The following is a 15,468-nucleotide window of genomic DNA, read 5'->3' as shown; positions in this document are numbered from 1 at the left end:
CCATCTTTAGCGCCGTCGAGGTGGGAAACTCTGCCGAGGGCAAGGCTTGGAATGAGCGTGTCTTCGTCGCGTCTGGCACAGCAGCTAGTTCATACGAAGGGGCCGACCAAGTTGGTCGACTCGGTCATATTCGGTCCACGACCTAATTTGGACCGAATTGCGCCGATGCGCCGGATTAGTTTCGCCAAGCACGCCGATTGAGCGTCACGTGGCTCTGTCTAGTGCATTCAAGGGGCCGGCCCTTGTCACATTTTTGGCTCCCGAAGCCCGGGCCCCTTAGAACTTCTTCGGCTCACCTCCGGCTCGCCGACCCCTTCGTATGACCTAGCTGCCTCTGGCACGGCGGCCTTGAGGTGGCGTCGCGGAGAGTAATTATTGCGGCATTGGCCGAAACCTAGTTTTAAGCCCCTATCACGCTCGCGTTTTTTGCTGAGATCACTGTCCATCCACTTAGTACGTCCTCTGGGAAGAAGAATGTTTGCCTACGGAGATATTTTGCGAGTCACTCTCAGTCGGCCGACACATGCCAGTGCGTCTTCGGCCGATATCCTAACGCTGGTATGCTGTAACAGCACACGTTCGAGGCTGGGAGATAACCACTGGCAGCAGCTCCTTTGAGGATCGTGGGCGCTCGTTTAAAACAGTGCCTTCTCGGCCGACGGCGCCATGCTCGGTAGAAGATCACCTGCTCCCAAAACAAACAAATCACATCGACTCCCTCTCACACTTCTTGGTGCTGGAAAATACACGAACCTCGTAAGGCCAACGATGTCAAGCAAAGGTATGTTTCCACAGAAATACGTCCTGCGTATCATACGTGCTGATCCAATCACCAAAGAAACCAGTCTATATAAACAGGTACGTTTCCGCTATTTCTCTACATATCACATCACATCCAATGTCTAACGCACTATTCACTTCATTCACCAGCCTCTCAGACCTCTCGTCTATGGTCACGTCTCTCGACGTGCCCGATCTCCAGCTTCTTGCCGCCTTTGCTTCTGTCCTCATCTTCGTCGGCGCCATCTCTACTGCCCGCCGCACCCAAAGCGCCTCAACGCGCCTACGCAGTCCGCAATCGGACTCCCTGATCTGGGGCGTCTCGCAGAAGCTCCCGCCGTCCAAGGAAGCCACCGAGCACTACGCACGGTGGGAGGCAGAGTACGGGCCCGTGTACAGGGTGCCGTACACGCTCGGCATGGACAGGATCGTGCTGCTTGATGCGAAGGCGGTCGCGCATTTTTTCGCTGTGGATAATGCTGTTTATGTCAGGACGGAGTTCAAGCGGAATACATTGAGGTATTTGGTTGGGGAGGGGGTTGTGGTTGCTGAGGGTGATGCGCATAGACGGTAGGCATTATGGTAGAACGGGTGTGATGATGAAGGGGCTGACGTGGGTGTAGGCAGCGGAAGGTGCTCATGCCGGCATTCAGCAATGCTGCGATACGCGCGTTGAATCCCATTTTCTATGACTGCGCATATAAGGCAAGTTATGCGTGACATCTGCTAGCTATTTTCTCTGATCCGATGCTACTGCGGTAGTGCAAGAGTGCTTGGGAAAATCTGGCAGCAGACACCGGCGCTATCGTCGAGATTCAGACATGGTATGCTTATCTCCTGTTTTCTGGCTGACGTTTATAATGTACTAACATATGCTTTTGCAACTCAGGATGAACAAGATATCGTACGTTAAAGTCCTTTCCTCGAGTGTTACATCCGCTCACGTCATCCACAGCATCGACTCAATTGGGCTTGGCGGCTTCTCGCACGACTTTCGCTCGCTCGAGGGCGAGAAACCCATCGTCGCAAAGATGTTCGACGCTGACGATGCCTCAAGCTCGTTCTTCAACATGCTCCCGACCCTCGGGCTGTTTTTCCCTGTGTTACATAAGCTTCCGGGTCAAAGCAAGCAGAAAGCAAAGCGACTGGGAGAGTGCCTCAAAGATATCGCAGACAAAGTATGGGAGGAGGCGAAGAAGGGCGAAGGGAGCGAGTCCATTGCGGATAATTCGGTACTGGGGAGACTACGTGAGTTGCATGCTTTCTTTCATTTCGATTTGGTTATGTTAGCTGATTCTTGCTGAAAGTGCGTGCAGAGGGCTCGGAGGCCGGACTGCAACTATCGAAGAAGGAAGTGCTTGATGATGTACGTCCCTCAGTACTGTCTAGTCCATGTATAATGTGACTCGGTGGAATGCAGATAAGCGTGTTAGTCTCAGCAGGCTACATTACCACCTCAAGTGCACTTCATTCTTCTTCTTTGGCATGAGAATATTACTGAGAAACTATACAGCGACGTTGACATGGGCCCTTATCGAGCTCGCTAAGCACCCGGAGGTTCAAAAGAAGCTCCGCGACGAGCTCGCGAAATACGATGGTGAGCGACCGTTGTACGATGAGCTTATGGGCAGCGTCAAGCTTCCCTACCTCGACGCTGTCACGCACGAGACATTGCGTCTCCACCCAGCTGCCACGGAGATCGAGCGTGTCGTGAGGCCTCTCTTTTGCTCCCACTACTGTTGCCTTCCCTATTTCCTAACTATGTTTGCTGCAATGATAGGCAATCAAAGACGATATCATTCCCCTCTCCATGCCTATTACCACCGCCTCGGGCAGCACCACCGACCACGTTATCGTACCACGCGGAACACTTGTTGCGATCCCCATCGCCGCTATAAACCGTTCCCCGCGCTTCTGGGGCGACGATGCTGCGTCCTTCCGCCCCGACAGGTGGCTTGGCGGCGATGCTGATTCCGGGCCCGCGAAGGAGCTCGTGGGTCATAGGCATCTGTTGACGTTTGCAAACGGTCCGAGGACGTGTATCGGGAAGGGCTTTTGGAACCCTGCCCGAGGCGGGGAACACTAAGGTTCGGACGGAAACTGAGTAGAACGATGCGTATGATTCGTGAGGTGACGCAGGGAGGTACAAGAGTAGGTAGGAGGGGATTCTAAGGTAGCTATCGTGAAGGAGTTCGTTTTATACGTATGAGCAGATGAATAGCAAGGGCGCGGAATCGAGTAAGAGAGAAATCCAAGGGAATCGTAAAGAAGACGAAGTCTTCTTCGAAGCAAACATAATCATAAAAATAGAACGGAAGCAGAATAGTAGTCCCAAAGGAAATGGGAATAGGAACGTCGATCGAGGATGTGGAGTCGTAGTCCGAGATCGCCGAGAATGTGGCGTGCGTCGTGAGTCCGGGAAGGTGCCGGGCTTACACTCCTCCCTCCTCGGAAGAGTTTTCTAGGGAGGCGAGAAAAACATCGAGGGCTTCACAGTCTTCGATGAGTCGTTGGGGAAGCCACAGGTCACCACGGGGGCCTTCATGTTGCCATCTTACCAGGTATTGCCAACCTCGACCACGTTTGCGACGGTCGAGAATCTGTTCGATTTCCCATTCCTCTTCGCCATCGGGCGTGACGATAGGAGGAGGTATAACGCGGGCACGGCCAGGGAACAGAATGTCATCATTGGGAACATGCCTGCGCAGTTGAGATACGTGGAAGGTTGGGTGGACACGAGTAGATTCCGGCAAATCCAAGGTATAAGTTGAAGTCTCGGGATGAGCAGCGGTGATACGAAAAGGTCCGTCGTATCTGGGCATGAACTTAGCTACGCGTTTAGAGTGTTTGGATAAATACTCTCGCCTTCTGTTCACGGTGGCAAGGTATACAAAGTCGTCAACTTTGTAGACGGGATCAGGGGCGCGATGAGCGTTTGAAGAAGACGCTTGGGAAGCTTTTGCTGCGAGTAGGGAGTCGTGAGCATCAGCTATGTCATCCTCCAGGGAGCGAATGCTCTCGAGGGCGCGTTGAAGTTCGGTCTCATTGGAAAGAGAGGCGGGTAGGATGAGAGGAGGGATGAGGCGAGGTGAGCGTCCGAGATGGAGCTGAAAGGGAGAAAAACCAGTGGATGCATTAATTGTAGACATCATGTTAAAACGCACACGCGGTAAGGCATCAACCCAGCCCTTCTGACGGCGTTCGACAAAGAAACGGAGGGACTGGTTGAGAGTCTTGTTGGTCCGTTCACTTGCACCGTCGGTTTCGGGATGGTATGCAGAGGACATCTTTAGGTTCGTGCCAGTTAGACGCGATAGCGTCTTCCAGAAGGCGCTGACAAAAAGACGGTCTCTGTCGGAAATGATGTCGGTGGGTAGGCCGTTTTCGCAGTACCAGTGATCAAAAAAGAGGGAGGCGCATTCCTGCGCGGAGAGGCCGTATTTGCAGGGAATGAGGCGAATGTCCGCCCCGAGCCTGTCGGTAATGGTCATTATGCCGGTGTAGCCTTTTTCTGAAGGCAAGGGGCCGACAAAGTCCATGGCGACACAGTCGCCACGTCGATCGGGAGGGGGAAGAGGATGGAGAGGACCGGGAGCCTTCGTTGTGCGAGACTTGTTGCGAGAACAGTCTGCGCAAGAAGGTAAGTAACTCTCCTCGAGGTCACGGCGCATGTTAGGCCAATAAAAGGAAGAACGTAGCGAAGCGTAGGTTTTGTCAAAACCAAAGTGGCCAAGGGTGTCGTGGGCTAGTCGATACAAATACTCGCAAATAGTATTGATGCGGGGAACGACCAGTCGTTCACCGATGAACCAGAGACCGTCGACATTGTGCAAACCCGGTAATGAGTCCTGGAGGTCAGGAAGGCGTTTGCACCAAGGGTCAGTGGTATAACCGCACAAAATATCGGCGAGGAGCTTAGCATCGGTAGAGATAGAAAGTACTGAAGCGATGCAAGCATTCGAAGATACGAGAGGGGAAGGAAGTGATTCGGTATGGTTTGCATAAGAATAATTGGGATCGGGGACGAGACGGGACAAGGCGTCCGCGATAGTATTGTCTTTGCCTTGAATATACTTGATCGAAAAGCCATATTGACTGAGGAATTCTTGCCAGCGAGCCTGTCGACGAGACAGATCGGGCTGGGAAAAGAAGTGCTCGAGCGTTTTATGATCGGTATAGACTTGGAAAGGCACACCTAATAAATCAATGCGCCATTTCTTTAATGCTTTGACAATGGCGAGGAGTTCTTTCTCATGGACCGGATAGTTAAGTTCAGCGCCAGAGAGCTGGGCAGAATAATAAGCGACGGGACGGGAGGACTCAAGAGTAGGGCCGAAAGAGAGATAGGCTCCAACGGTTTTGTCACTGGCGTCCGTCGAAACATAAATGTTGTTACAGTCTAACGCGTCGTGGTCGATGACGGTTAAACAGTCGGTGCTGGTGACGAGGCGTTTGATGTCGTCAAAAGCGTGTTGATGTACGGGTGACCAGCCGGGCCACCGTTTGTCAACGTCTTTTGTAGTGAGTGGGGTGAGGACCCGGGTATGGGTCGCTAGATGCGGGAGAAACTGGTCCAAGTATCTAACAAGGCCGAGGAAAGCACGGACATCACCTGCAGAACGGGGTGTAGGCCAATCCAAAATTTTGGAGACTTTGGATGCGTCGACTTGAATCCCGAGCGCAGAGATGTGGTGTCCTAAAAATTCGACTTCTGAAGCGAAAAGCTGGGTCTTTTTAGGGGAACAAAAAAGACTCGCCTTTCGTAGAGCGTCAAGAACGAGTTGAACGTTCTTGACATGTTCAGCGACAGTTTGAGACCAGATGATAATATCGTCAAGATAAACATGGCAGATTTTTCCGACAAGATGTCGGAGAGCCGAGAACATTCGTCGCTGATGAGTAGCAGGCGCGTTTCTACCACCTTGCGGCATGACAGTCCACTCGTAGAGCCCGAGAGGAGTTGCGATGGCCGTATACTTGATATCATCGGGATGTACACGGGTCTGGAAGAAGGAATTAGTCATGTCGATTTTGCCGAAGATCTTACCTCTAGCACAATCGCGTAGGATGTCCTCAACGCGAGGGAGAGGATGGTTGTCTGGGACAGTGTTCTGATTAAGCTTTCGATAGTCATTGACCCATCGAGGTTTGGCGGTGGGATCTTTCTTAGGGATGAGGAAGCATGGTGATACAAAAGAGCTGTCAGAAGGACGAAGTCGACCGGACTCGAGATGTTCGTGAAGCAGGTCGTTCCAGACAGCACGATATTTACGGGGACAAGAATAAGAACGCGACTGGATGGTTTTATTCGCGTCCTTAAGCTGGATACGGTGATGAACATCAGTTGGAAGGGCATCAATAGTCGGTAACTCAGCTGGAAAACGATCCTCATAACGTTTGCGCATTTCGGCGTCAAGTTTTTGAAGATGTTCCTTACTGAAATTAGTAGACGCGAGGAATTGAATTTTATTAAGGATAGAGGAGATAACGTTACTGGCGTTGACTTCAGAGATCGAGGACTCGTTGGCTTGTTCAAGCCTGGCACTCGAAGTTTCGACCAACTCAGCTATTACATTTGCTCGTAGTGAATCGTAATCCAGAGCCACAGGAGGAGTATTAATGATGGGGATTGAGGGAGGTGGAGAGAGAAGGTCGTATGAACAGTCCTTTGGAATACATGAACGTGCATGATGGTCTAAAACAAGGCGGTTGTGAGAGAGAAAAGGGCCACCCAAAAGGAGTGGCACGGCAAGGTCATCGACAACAATAGCTCGAATGCGTTTCGAGCGCCAAAGAGAGTCCGAAGAAAGGGGAGAAAGAAAAACATATTGCGTAAGAGAGGTTGGGGAAAGAGAAAGAACGTTTGAAGCCACAATCGGCTTGTCTAATGTACGAAGGCGAAGGCCAAGTCGTTTGACGATGTCCGATTTAATCAGAACTAGGTGTGAACCATGATCGATTAGCGCCTGGACCTCAAGAGAGGAAGGAGCGGAAGGACCGTCGAGAAGACATGGCCAAAAAAAATGAGGGGTAGAGAGAGGAGCGACGCACTCGGAATCAGAAGAGAAATCTCCTTCTAAGACCGACGATGGTATGTCAGGTAAGATTGCAGCGACAGTGTTGGACGAGACAGTGGTCTTGGACTTGATCTTGTCCTTGGGCACGTCTGCGACTGTCAACGATTTATACGTTGCACCGTCGGGGGAACCGGTCTTGCAGTCACTGGCTAAGTGATCAGCATAGAACTTGCGACACTTGAAACAACCTTCATGCTCCTGTAATAAGGAACGTTCATCGTCCGTCAACCTCGGGAGTCTGACGCGAGAGGTTGTAGACGTGGAAGCAGTGTTCAAAGTGCGAGAGCTCGAAGACGAAGGTTGATTAGAGCTAGTCTGCGAACGAGAAGTACTATAGTTGGAACGACTCATCGCGATGGATTTGATCAAGTTTTGAAGATTCTTTTCTTCTTGACACACGACGTGGATCCAATGAGAACCGACAGCACCGTCTACACGTCCTTTTCATCAGCCATCTCTATCACAGGACATGAAGCGGAAGGATAACACACCTTGAACTCAGCGACCGCAAAGCTGTAAGCCCGGCACCTTCCCGGACTCACGACGCACGCCACATTCTCGGCGATCTCGGACTACGACTCCACATCCTCGATCGACGTTCCTATTCCCATTTCCTTTGGGACTACTATTCTGCTTCCGTTCTATTTTTATGATTATGTTTGCTTCGAAGAAGACTTCGTCTTCTTTACGATTCCCTTGGATTTCTCTCTTACTCGATTCCGCGCCCTTGCTATTCATCTGCTCATACGTATAAAACGAACTCCTTCACGATAGCTACCTTAGAATCCCCTCCTACCTACTCTTGTACCTCCCTGCGTCACCTCACGAATCATACGCATCGTTCTACTCAGTTTCCGTCCGAACCTTAGTGTTCCCCGCCTCGGGCAGGGTTCCACTTTTTTTTGAGTATCCTTGGTGCGCATACCGTTCATCCGAACAGTACACTATCCTCTTTTCACTCTATCCTTCGTCTTCTAGACGAGCACCTCGCTCCCTGGTCTTGTCGACGCTTCTGTGTCGAAACCTTGTTTTTTTCCCTAGCTCCCCTAGCTCCCTAGTCCTGTGACGCTCCTGCGTCCATCCTGTCCTAGTCATCCTGTCTCTCAGTCCGGTTCCTGGTCGTGTCACTCGCCGACGTGCTCGTGAACTCGGCATCTCGCTCCCGTCCTTGTTCGACCGCTCTAGCATCGACAACGACCATCACCCTTCCCCGCTCACTCCTCTTGTTGAGGAAGACGAGCCTCTTGCACTTCCCGTTTCCACCGACCTGTCCTTCTCTAGCGATTCCTCCTCTGACGACTATCCTCCCCCTCCTCTCTCGATTCCTTCCATCATGGCCAAAGCTTCCGTCGTACAGGCCGCTCCCACCAAACCTCCTGTCCTTACGGCTGGCGATCTCACGCCCGAGACTGTGCAGGATCTCGAGGACGCTCTCGATCGCTTCTACCATATGAAGGATGTCGCTGATGCCAGACACATCTCCTACGCCATGTACGCTTTCCAAGATCGTCAGGTTTCGGACTGGATCACTACCAATCGCGTCACTCTCAAAGAACTCTCTGTCGTGGATTTTTTCACGAAGCTCAGGGACCGTTGGCTGGAACCCAACTGGGTCATGAAGATTACTCGTCGTATTGGGAAGTCCTTCCAAGAAAATCGTCCGTTCCGAGAGTGGGCTAATCACATCTGCCGCACTAACGCTCTCATCTCTGGACGAGAAGGACATCTCAGTAATGGTTCTATTCGTGCAGCTCTCGCAGCGCGCATGAACGAACAACTCCAAGCTCCTGTAGATCGACTCAACATCAGCGAAGAGATGGCTCTCGAAGGCTCGCTATTTTACGTTTGAGATCGAGGGCGGAAACGCGCACGATGTGAAGATCAAGCGCGGAAGGGTTCTTCCCGCGAGAGTTATCTTCGGAGAGGATGGGGAGCCGGTGACGTTGAAGGTAACGCGTGTTGCTGTTTGATGGATTCCAGCTCTTTCGGGAGCTTCGTCATGTTAGGACTTCGAAATGTGCAGAGGTACTTTATCAAGAGCATATTTCTTCGATAAATGATTCATGATACGTAGGATTAGGAAGACACTCGTCAAACGAGCGGTCTAACCCAGTAATCGTCAGCAACGTTCAACGCTGCCTGTGTTTTCATCTCCTGCTAAATCTCCGCTGCAAGCTCTTTTCCTGCACATTGGAGATTACATACTTCCCTTCATTCTCAAATTTATGACACATCATGATCACTGGGAACGCCTCAGGCCTAACTTCTTCTTGGTATGCTCCATATGTTGCATTTACGTATTAGAGCTATCGCTTACCTTCTTTGGCCTCATTGCGAGAACGGAAGATTTTTCGCTCATCCAGGACATCGCGTTAACTCCCACGCAGAAAACTCAAATTATGGCCCCTCAAACTTTAGTTTTCTGGCTTCAGAGTTACGTGAGCGAAAGTGGATTGCGACGCTCAGATGGCCTGGAACTATGCCAGTCTCACTGTTACGTGTAAAGTGCATGCTTTTGAAGAGGTACGCATGTATGCGAAACGGGTACGCACGCATTCAATATTTTATTCATGGGCGAGACCCAGTATTGGATGGTGAGCATCTTGTCGGGGAGGTTAGATGGAGTCTGTCGAATTAATACTTCGACCCATGTTAAAGTACTCGAATAAGAGAGCGTCCTTATTAAATGCGTGGGAAACAGGGTCGGTGATTACCGCATAGTTGGCTCGGAAGGTTTGAATCTTCACCGCATCGCCCAGCATGGTCTGTTGTCCGACTCACGCACCATACGTACACCGCATGTTTTATCGGCGTGGTTTTAGAAGGACAAAGCCCTGCAAATGGTGTGAGCTGACCCTTGCTGTAGATTACGCAGCTGGTGTGTGGAATCTTATTCGCCGATTCAGCTCGACACGGGCGCCCATAGGAGTTTGAATGCCAACAATAGAGTTGGTGGCTGCACCTGGACCTGAGACTCATGCCGTGCGCCACGTAACCCTCAAATTCCCTATAGATCTGTGGTCTTCGCTCCCTGTCCCCCATCTCTCTTTTCTTCCCCCTTTCAACATACACACACACAACACATCAGCATGAGCAACCGTGGCGCAAGAGGTGGGCCACGTGGCGGTGGTGAGTCTAGGGGCGGGCGAGGAGGAAGAGGCGGGCCTGCAGGTGGCCCTAGGGGCGGAGGCGGCGGAGGCGGTGGCTACGGCGGGGGCGGGAGGGGCGGGGGTGGCGGTGGTTACCGTGGCGGCGGCCCTGCCCGCGGCGGGGGTCCGATCATCTTCCAACAGGACCGACCCGCGACCGAGGACCAACGGTTGGCTACCACCGCTCAGCTCGAAGGGACGCTCAAGAAGCTACCCTTCCGCGCTGAGCGGCCGTATCGACCCGGATTTGGCACCCTCGGTACCCGCATCACTCTGCGCTCCAACTTCTTCCCTGTCAAGGTCCCGAAGGGCACCATCTTTGACTACAGCATCAAGATCTCGCCTGATCCTGGCGGACGGAAGACGAGGAATCGCATCTTCCAGCTGCTCGAAGCCAGCACTAACCAACAGTGGCGCCCGTATGTCAACGTCGTCGCTCACGATAGGAGCGCGCGCCTCGTGTCGGCGAAGAAGTTCCCGCAGCCCCTCGACATTCCGATCACGTTTGTCGACGAAGGTCGTACTCAGCCAGATCCGCGAGCAAAGGTGTACACTGTATCTATCGAGTTCACGCGGGAGCTCGACATGTCGCAGATTAACAAGTATGTCCCGTTCTTATCTCTCCCCATGATCTCATGTTGATGTTTGCAGATATACCGAGGGTGGCCAGGAATACCGCGACTATGATCCACTTCCCCTCATCTCCGCTCTCAACCTCATCCTCCAATACAAAGCTGCTCACAGCGGATTCCGCGTCGGTGCTGGGCAGGACAAAGCTAGCACAGCCAGCAAGTACTTCTTCCCTACCCTCGATCGGTTCCCCCTCGGCCCGGGCGTTGAGGCGTGGAAGGGCTTCTTCGTTTCGGTCCGGCCCGTCTACAAAGAGATGATGATCAACGTCAACGCCTGCATGTCGGCGTTCTATAAGCCTGGCAAACTCTCCGATGCCATCATGGAGTTCAGGCGGGAGTCGAGAGGCGGCATTCCGGCGCGATTCACGCAGAGGCTGTCGGTTACCACAACCCATCTGGGCTATAAACAGCGCAAGCCGGTCAGACGCATTTTGAGCGCGACGGCGCGGACGTACAAGTTCCAGTGCGATGAGTATGGCGGCGGTCAGATTTCTGTCGAGGATTACTTCAAGCGGAGTGAGTTTTCTGATGACATTGTGTTTGCGCCTTTGGCTGATGTAACTTTAAGAGTACAAGATCACCTTGCGCAATGCCAATGATCTCCCCGTCGTCGATATCTCTGGCCCAAACTCACGCAACGCGATCATCGTTCCCGCCGAGTTGTGTGAGATCGAGCCGGGCCAGATGTACGGCAAGCTCTCCGACAAGGAGACGGCGTCGATGATCCGCTACGCGTGCCGTCGCCCCATCGAGAACGCGACGTCCATCGTCAACGAGGGCTTCCCCTCCCTTGGCTTCACACCCGACACGTTCGGTGACCCCGCCCGCGCGTTCGGCCTCTCGGTGGTTGGCGACATGGCGACCGTTCCCGGACGCGAGCTGCCCCCTCCGAAGTTGAGCTACTCGGGTGGGAAGCCGCTCTTCGCGAAGAACGGTGCGTGGAACATTCTCGAGGTCAAGTTCCACAAGGGCGCCGACGTCAGGTCGTGGTGGGTTCTCGTCGTGAACGACCAGCGACCGGTCTTCCAGGGGCCAAACGACCAGGCGCTCACGGCGATATGGCGCGGCTTCGGCGAGAAGCTGCGCAAGAGCGGCGTCAGACTCCAGACGTCGCCCACTCTCATTGCGACGGACCAGCTCCCCCCGCCCGGCAGTGACCCCGGGCGCGCTCGCGCGATGTCGATGATCGAGAACAAGATCCAGAGCAACATCAGCAAAAGCGGCAAGCCCACCTACATCCTCGTCCTCCTCTCCGGCGTCGACAAGTTCATCTACCCGGGGATCAAGCGACTATGCGACGTGCAGCTCGGCGTGCACACGATGCACATGCTCACGGACAAGGTGCTGCGCGGGTGGCCGGAGGACATGAACAAGCAGGACCAGTACTTCTCGAACGTGGCGCTCAAGCTGAACGCGAAGCTCGGCGGCGTGAACCATCTGCTCGACGCGGAGAGCATGCGCTGGCTCACGGAGCAGAAGCGGCGGATTATGATTGTCGGTATGGATGTGACGCATCCGAGCCCGGGGAGTATGGCGGGGACGCCGTCGATTGCGGCGGTGGTGGCGAATGTGGACGAGCAGTTTGTGCAGTTTCCGGCGAGTATGCGGATTCAGCAGAGTAAGAAGGAGGTGAGCCTTTTTGGTTTGGTTGGTTTCGATGGGGATGGGGGACTGATTACTGTGTGGTGTTGTAGATGATCACGGATCTTACAGAGATGATGGTCGAGAGGCTGGTAGCGTATCAGGGTAAGAACAAGACGCTCCCGGACCGCATTTATCTCTATCGCGATGGCGTTTCGGAGGTATGTGTCCTATCTTATCTTATTTGTAGCTCTATCTCATGCATCATCCTATTCCAGGGCCAATTCGATAGTGTCCTTGTGCAAGAACTGCCTAAAGTCCAAGAGGCGTTCAAGAAGGTCGGCACCGGCACACTCGCTGGTGCCAAAGCGCAGGCGTATAAACCGAAACTCACGATCATCGTCTGCGGCAAGCGCCATCACGCGCGCTTCTATCCCACCGACTCCCGGCATGCTGATAAGAACGGCAACACTCAACCGGGGACTATCGTTGACCAGGGCGTCACCACTGTGTACGTTTGCTCTCCTTATCTCTTCTCTTCCCTTCGCCGTGCCTTTCCTTCTCGTCGTTGACTTACTTTTTGTGATTCCAGGTACGACTTCGATTTCTACCTCCAAGCACACGCCGGTCTACAAGGCACCGTGAAACCCACGCACTACACCGTCATCTACGACGAGAACAAGCTCGGCGCAAACGAGATCCAGCAGGGCACGCACACCTACTCGTACCTGTACGCGCGCGCGACCAAGGCCGTGAGCCTCGTGCCCGCGGCGTACTACGCGGACCTCGCGTGCGAGCGCGGGCGGTGCTATCTGAACGACTTGCTCAACGCGGACGAGCAGCAGTCGAGCGCGGGCGGGTCGACGAGCGGGGCGCCGAGGCGCCCGCGGAACCAGCAGGAGAAGGAGGCGGAGGAGCAGAGGGTGTTTGAGAGGGCGGAGAGGCTGTGGGGGAACGGGGTGCATCCGGATTTGAGGGGGTCGATGTTTTATATCTAGGGTGTTGGGGTTTGTGTTTTGTTTTGTGCATTGTTTTCGTGTTTGTAGACTGTTTTCTGTATTGTACATTGTACATGTATTTTATGTGCGACTTCCGTTCCAGTATGTAATTCATGAGTTCTCGGATAATAAGTCACGGATCGATATTCAAAGTAGACAGCGGAACAACGCTCATTATCATCAGCATCAAAATCCGGATTTATTGTCCTCTGGGGACAGACCCGATGGTAGACAACTTCTAATGTCTTTATCTAATATCAGTGTAGTGGGGGTTCTAGAATCGGAGAAAGTGTTATAGCCAAGAGCCCGTACGTTGGCGAGGGCGCGTGCGTGGCAAGCGAAGCATAGAATAGCGGGAAGATCGAGAAGGGAAGAGAGGAACAGCGTTAACACAACATATTATCTGAACAAACCCCTAAGGCGTGGTAGCGCACGTGCGACGTCCTGCTGCGGTGGTCGATGTATGGGGTTGCTTGTCAGTATGGCAGACGTCGAGGTGCTCGTCACCGAATCCGACCTCAATCTACCTTTCAACGGGACAAAGCATGTCATCAGTGCAGGAAACGATCACGATGATGCGGTTGACTACGTACGTGATCCTTCGGGGACCAAGCTGTCCATTATCTCGACGAGTGGAGACGGCTGCGATGACGACGAAACCCTCTCGGCTGCGTCTCTGCATTGGACTGGAAAGTCCGCGTCAAGCCTACAAGATGGATGATCAGTGACTCTTAACGCGATAGCAAGTATACAGGATAGCTTGCCATTCCCATTCTTCCGCCGGTTTAGGTAATCTCAAGACAGCATGAGGGCCACGCCACTCAGATACTGCGCTGGCGGATTGTAAATCGTGTGCAGACGTGTATAATTGAGCTGAAACTTTGTGGTCGGCAGTGACATAGTTGTAACGGAAAGCGGTCGACTGTATTACCACCGAGCAGTAGCAGTGAGTCCAGAGGTTGCTAAAGTTGTGGCTGCTGATCGTCATCGTGAACTTCCAGCTGTTTGCGACGACGGGGTCCCAGGACATAGAGGGCGACTTGGGAGAAGGAGGGGCGCGAGGTTCCACGCCGGTGACGTCGAGTGGGACTCTCCATGTGTGAGAGTCTAGAAGCGATCTAACTGTTTCAGGGGACCATTCGTCGCCACGAGAGCTGGCGGAGTAGGCTAGCAAGTTCGGCCATTGAGGTTTCCACCCTCTGCGGCGATACTTGCTCACGAGGGTGCTGTCGACATTCTCCCTCGTGAGTAATGTCTCTCGAGTGCCAAATGTCGCGATGGGGTACAGCGAGTATGCGCAGTCAAACGCGATGAGGTTCATGACACAAGCTAATGTTATAGGAAAATCATCGGGCGTCAGCAAATCCGACTTTACACATATAACACGTACTCGAATGAAAGGAGAGGATAGCAGTAAAGGGGCTTATTTGCGCCTCCATGACCTGAATTTTGAGGTGGGACTGACTCGCGTCAGCTGGGACTTTGACCAATGTGATGATCTCGCCGAGGCTATCCATCCCATCGTACTCGCCTCCATGAGCTTGGCCAAATCGAGGTCGTGGTGCGAAACGGTTGCACGGATTCCACTCCGGGACAGCTTGGCGATAGTCAGCTGCACGGTCGGGGGCCTGCCGATAACGATAACCTTCGACCTTAGTGAGGTAGTCCAATACCTCGATGGTGTGGCCTGGATGAGTGTACAGATCTAGATCGGAGTCCGGGTAGAAAGTACGATAGGACCCCCGAATATCCCGGTATAGGCCTGGTCCAAAGTCCGGATAGCACCTTCCTATTTGGGACACGAGGCCTGGTCCAAAGTCCGGATAGACCTTCCTAATGGGGAAAAAAGCCTGGTCCAAAGTCCGGACTCGCCAGCGAGGTCTGAGCAAACAGTAGATAGGGGCTAGTCCTGGGTCCGGATTCGGATCGGACATAGGATATCATGCCTGGTCCCATGTCCGGACTGTGACCAGCCTCGATGCCCTGGTGCGTAGTCCGCACTCATAAAGGCCTGTAACCCCGTCCGGACTTCAGCCACTGTTTTTGTAGAGGAAGTATTTTCAAGTCATATCTTTATAATTAGTGGCATATGGAGCTTTTCCTAGTTACTGAATAACCATACTTGCGGTGGACTTCGAAGTGAGGCGCCCTTCTTCACGTATAACCAAGTATGCATTATTGGCGGGGGGAAGATTCGAACCGGCGGTGACGCAAAACAAGATAGCGCTGTAACCGCTAAGCTACGTTGTAC

General features: G+C 53.0%; 4 protein-coding genes across 4 annotated transcripts; 3 read left to right on the top strand and 1 right to left on the bottom strand.

The window, feature by feature from the left end:
* Window positions 1-949: 949 nt before the first annotated feature.
* On the top strand, window positions 950-2,866 carry CONPUDRAFT_61356 (cytochrome P450; the record flags this gene model as incomplete). Its single annotated transcript, XM_007773559.1, has 7 exons — window positions 950-1,350; window positions 1,404-1,496; window positions 1,709-2,028; window positions 2,088-2,146; window positions 2,201-2,240; window positions 2,294-2,490; window positions 2,561-2,866. The coding sequence occupies 7 exons, from the start codon at window positions 950-952 to the stop codon at window positions 2,864-2,866; spliced, it is 1,416 nt and encodes a 471-aa protein (XP_007771749.1).
* A 4,007-nt stretch (window positions 2,867-6,873) lies between these two features.
* On the top strand, window positions 6,874-8,706 carry CONPUDRAFT_157208 (uncharacterized protein; the record flags this gene model as incomplete). Its single annotated transcript, XM_007774119.1, has 2 exons — window positions 6,874-6,880; window positions 7,949-8,706. 2 exons carry the CDS (start codon window positions 6,874-6,876, stop codon window positions 8,704-8,706), a joined length of 765 nt encoding a protein of 254 aa, XP_007772309.1.
* Window positions 8,707-9,848: 1,142 nt separating this feature from the next.
* Window positions 9,849-13,341, top strand: CONPUDRAFT_109390 (Piwi-domain-containing protein). The gene is made up of 6 exons (XM_007774118.1): window positions 9,849-10,608; window positions 10,658-11,154; window positions 11,207-12,267; window positions 12,333-12,440; window positions 12,498-12,730; window positions 12,812-13,341. The coding sequence occupies exons 1-6, from the start codon at window positions 9,947-9,949 to the stop codon at window positions 13,215-13,217; spliced, it is 2,967 nt and encodes a 988-aa protein (XP_007772308.1). The 5' UTR covers window positions 9,849-9,946; the 3' UTR covers window positions 13,218-13,341.
* Window positions 13,342-13,484: 143 nt separating this feature from the next.
* CONPUDRAFT_146097 (uncharacterized protein) lies at window positions 13,485-14,737 on the bottom strand (the record flags this gene model as incomplete). The annotated part of the gene is made up of 4 exons (XM_007774117.1): window positions 13,485-13,744; window positions 13,811-13,923; window positions 13,982-14,546; window positions 14,608-14,737. 4 exons carry the CDS (start codon window positions 14,732-14,734, stop codon window positions 13,617-13,619), a joined length of 933 nt encoding a protein of 310 aa, XP_007772307.1. The 3' UTR covers window positions 13,485-13,616.
* Between the last annotated feature and the right edge of the window lie 731 nt (window positions 14,738-15,468).

Source organism: Coniophora puteana, assembly GCF_000271625.1.
Source record: "Coniophora puteana RWD-64-598 SS2 unplaced genomic scaffold CONPUscaffold_11, whole genome shotgun sequence".
Taxonomy (NCBI): domain Eukaryota; kingdom Fungi; phylum Basidiomycota; class Agaricomycetes; order Boletales; family Coniophoraceae; genus Coniophora; species Coniophora puteana.
This window is presented reverse-complemented; position numbering and strand designations above follow the sequence as displayed.

Excerpts from the sequence above, each read along its gene's own strand:
- CONPUDRAFT_109390 (XM_007774118.1), top strand. The coding sequence starts at position 9,947 with ATGAGCAACCGTGGCGCAAGAGGTGGGCCACGTGGCGGTGGTGAGTCT. Across the intron at positions 10,609-10,657 it reads GACATGTCGCAGATTAACAA|ATATACCGAGGGTGGCCAGG; the intron begins GTATGTCCCGTT and ends TGATGTTTGCAG. Across the intron at positions 12,268-12,332 it reads TTCAGCAGAGTAAGAAGGAG|ATGATCACGGATCTTACAGA; the intron begins GTGAGCCTTTTT and ends GTGGTGTTGTAG.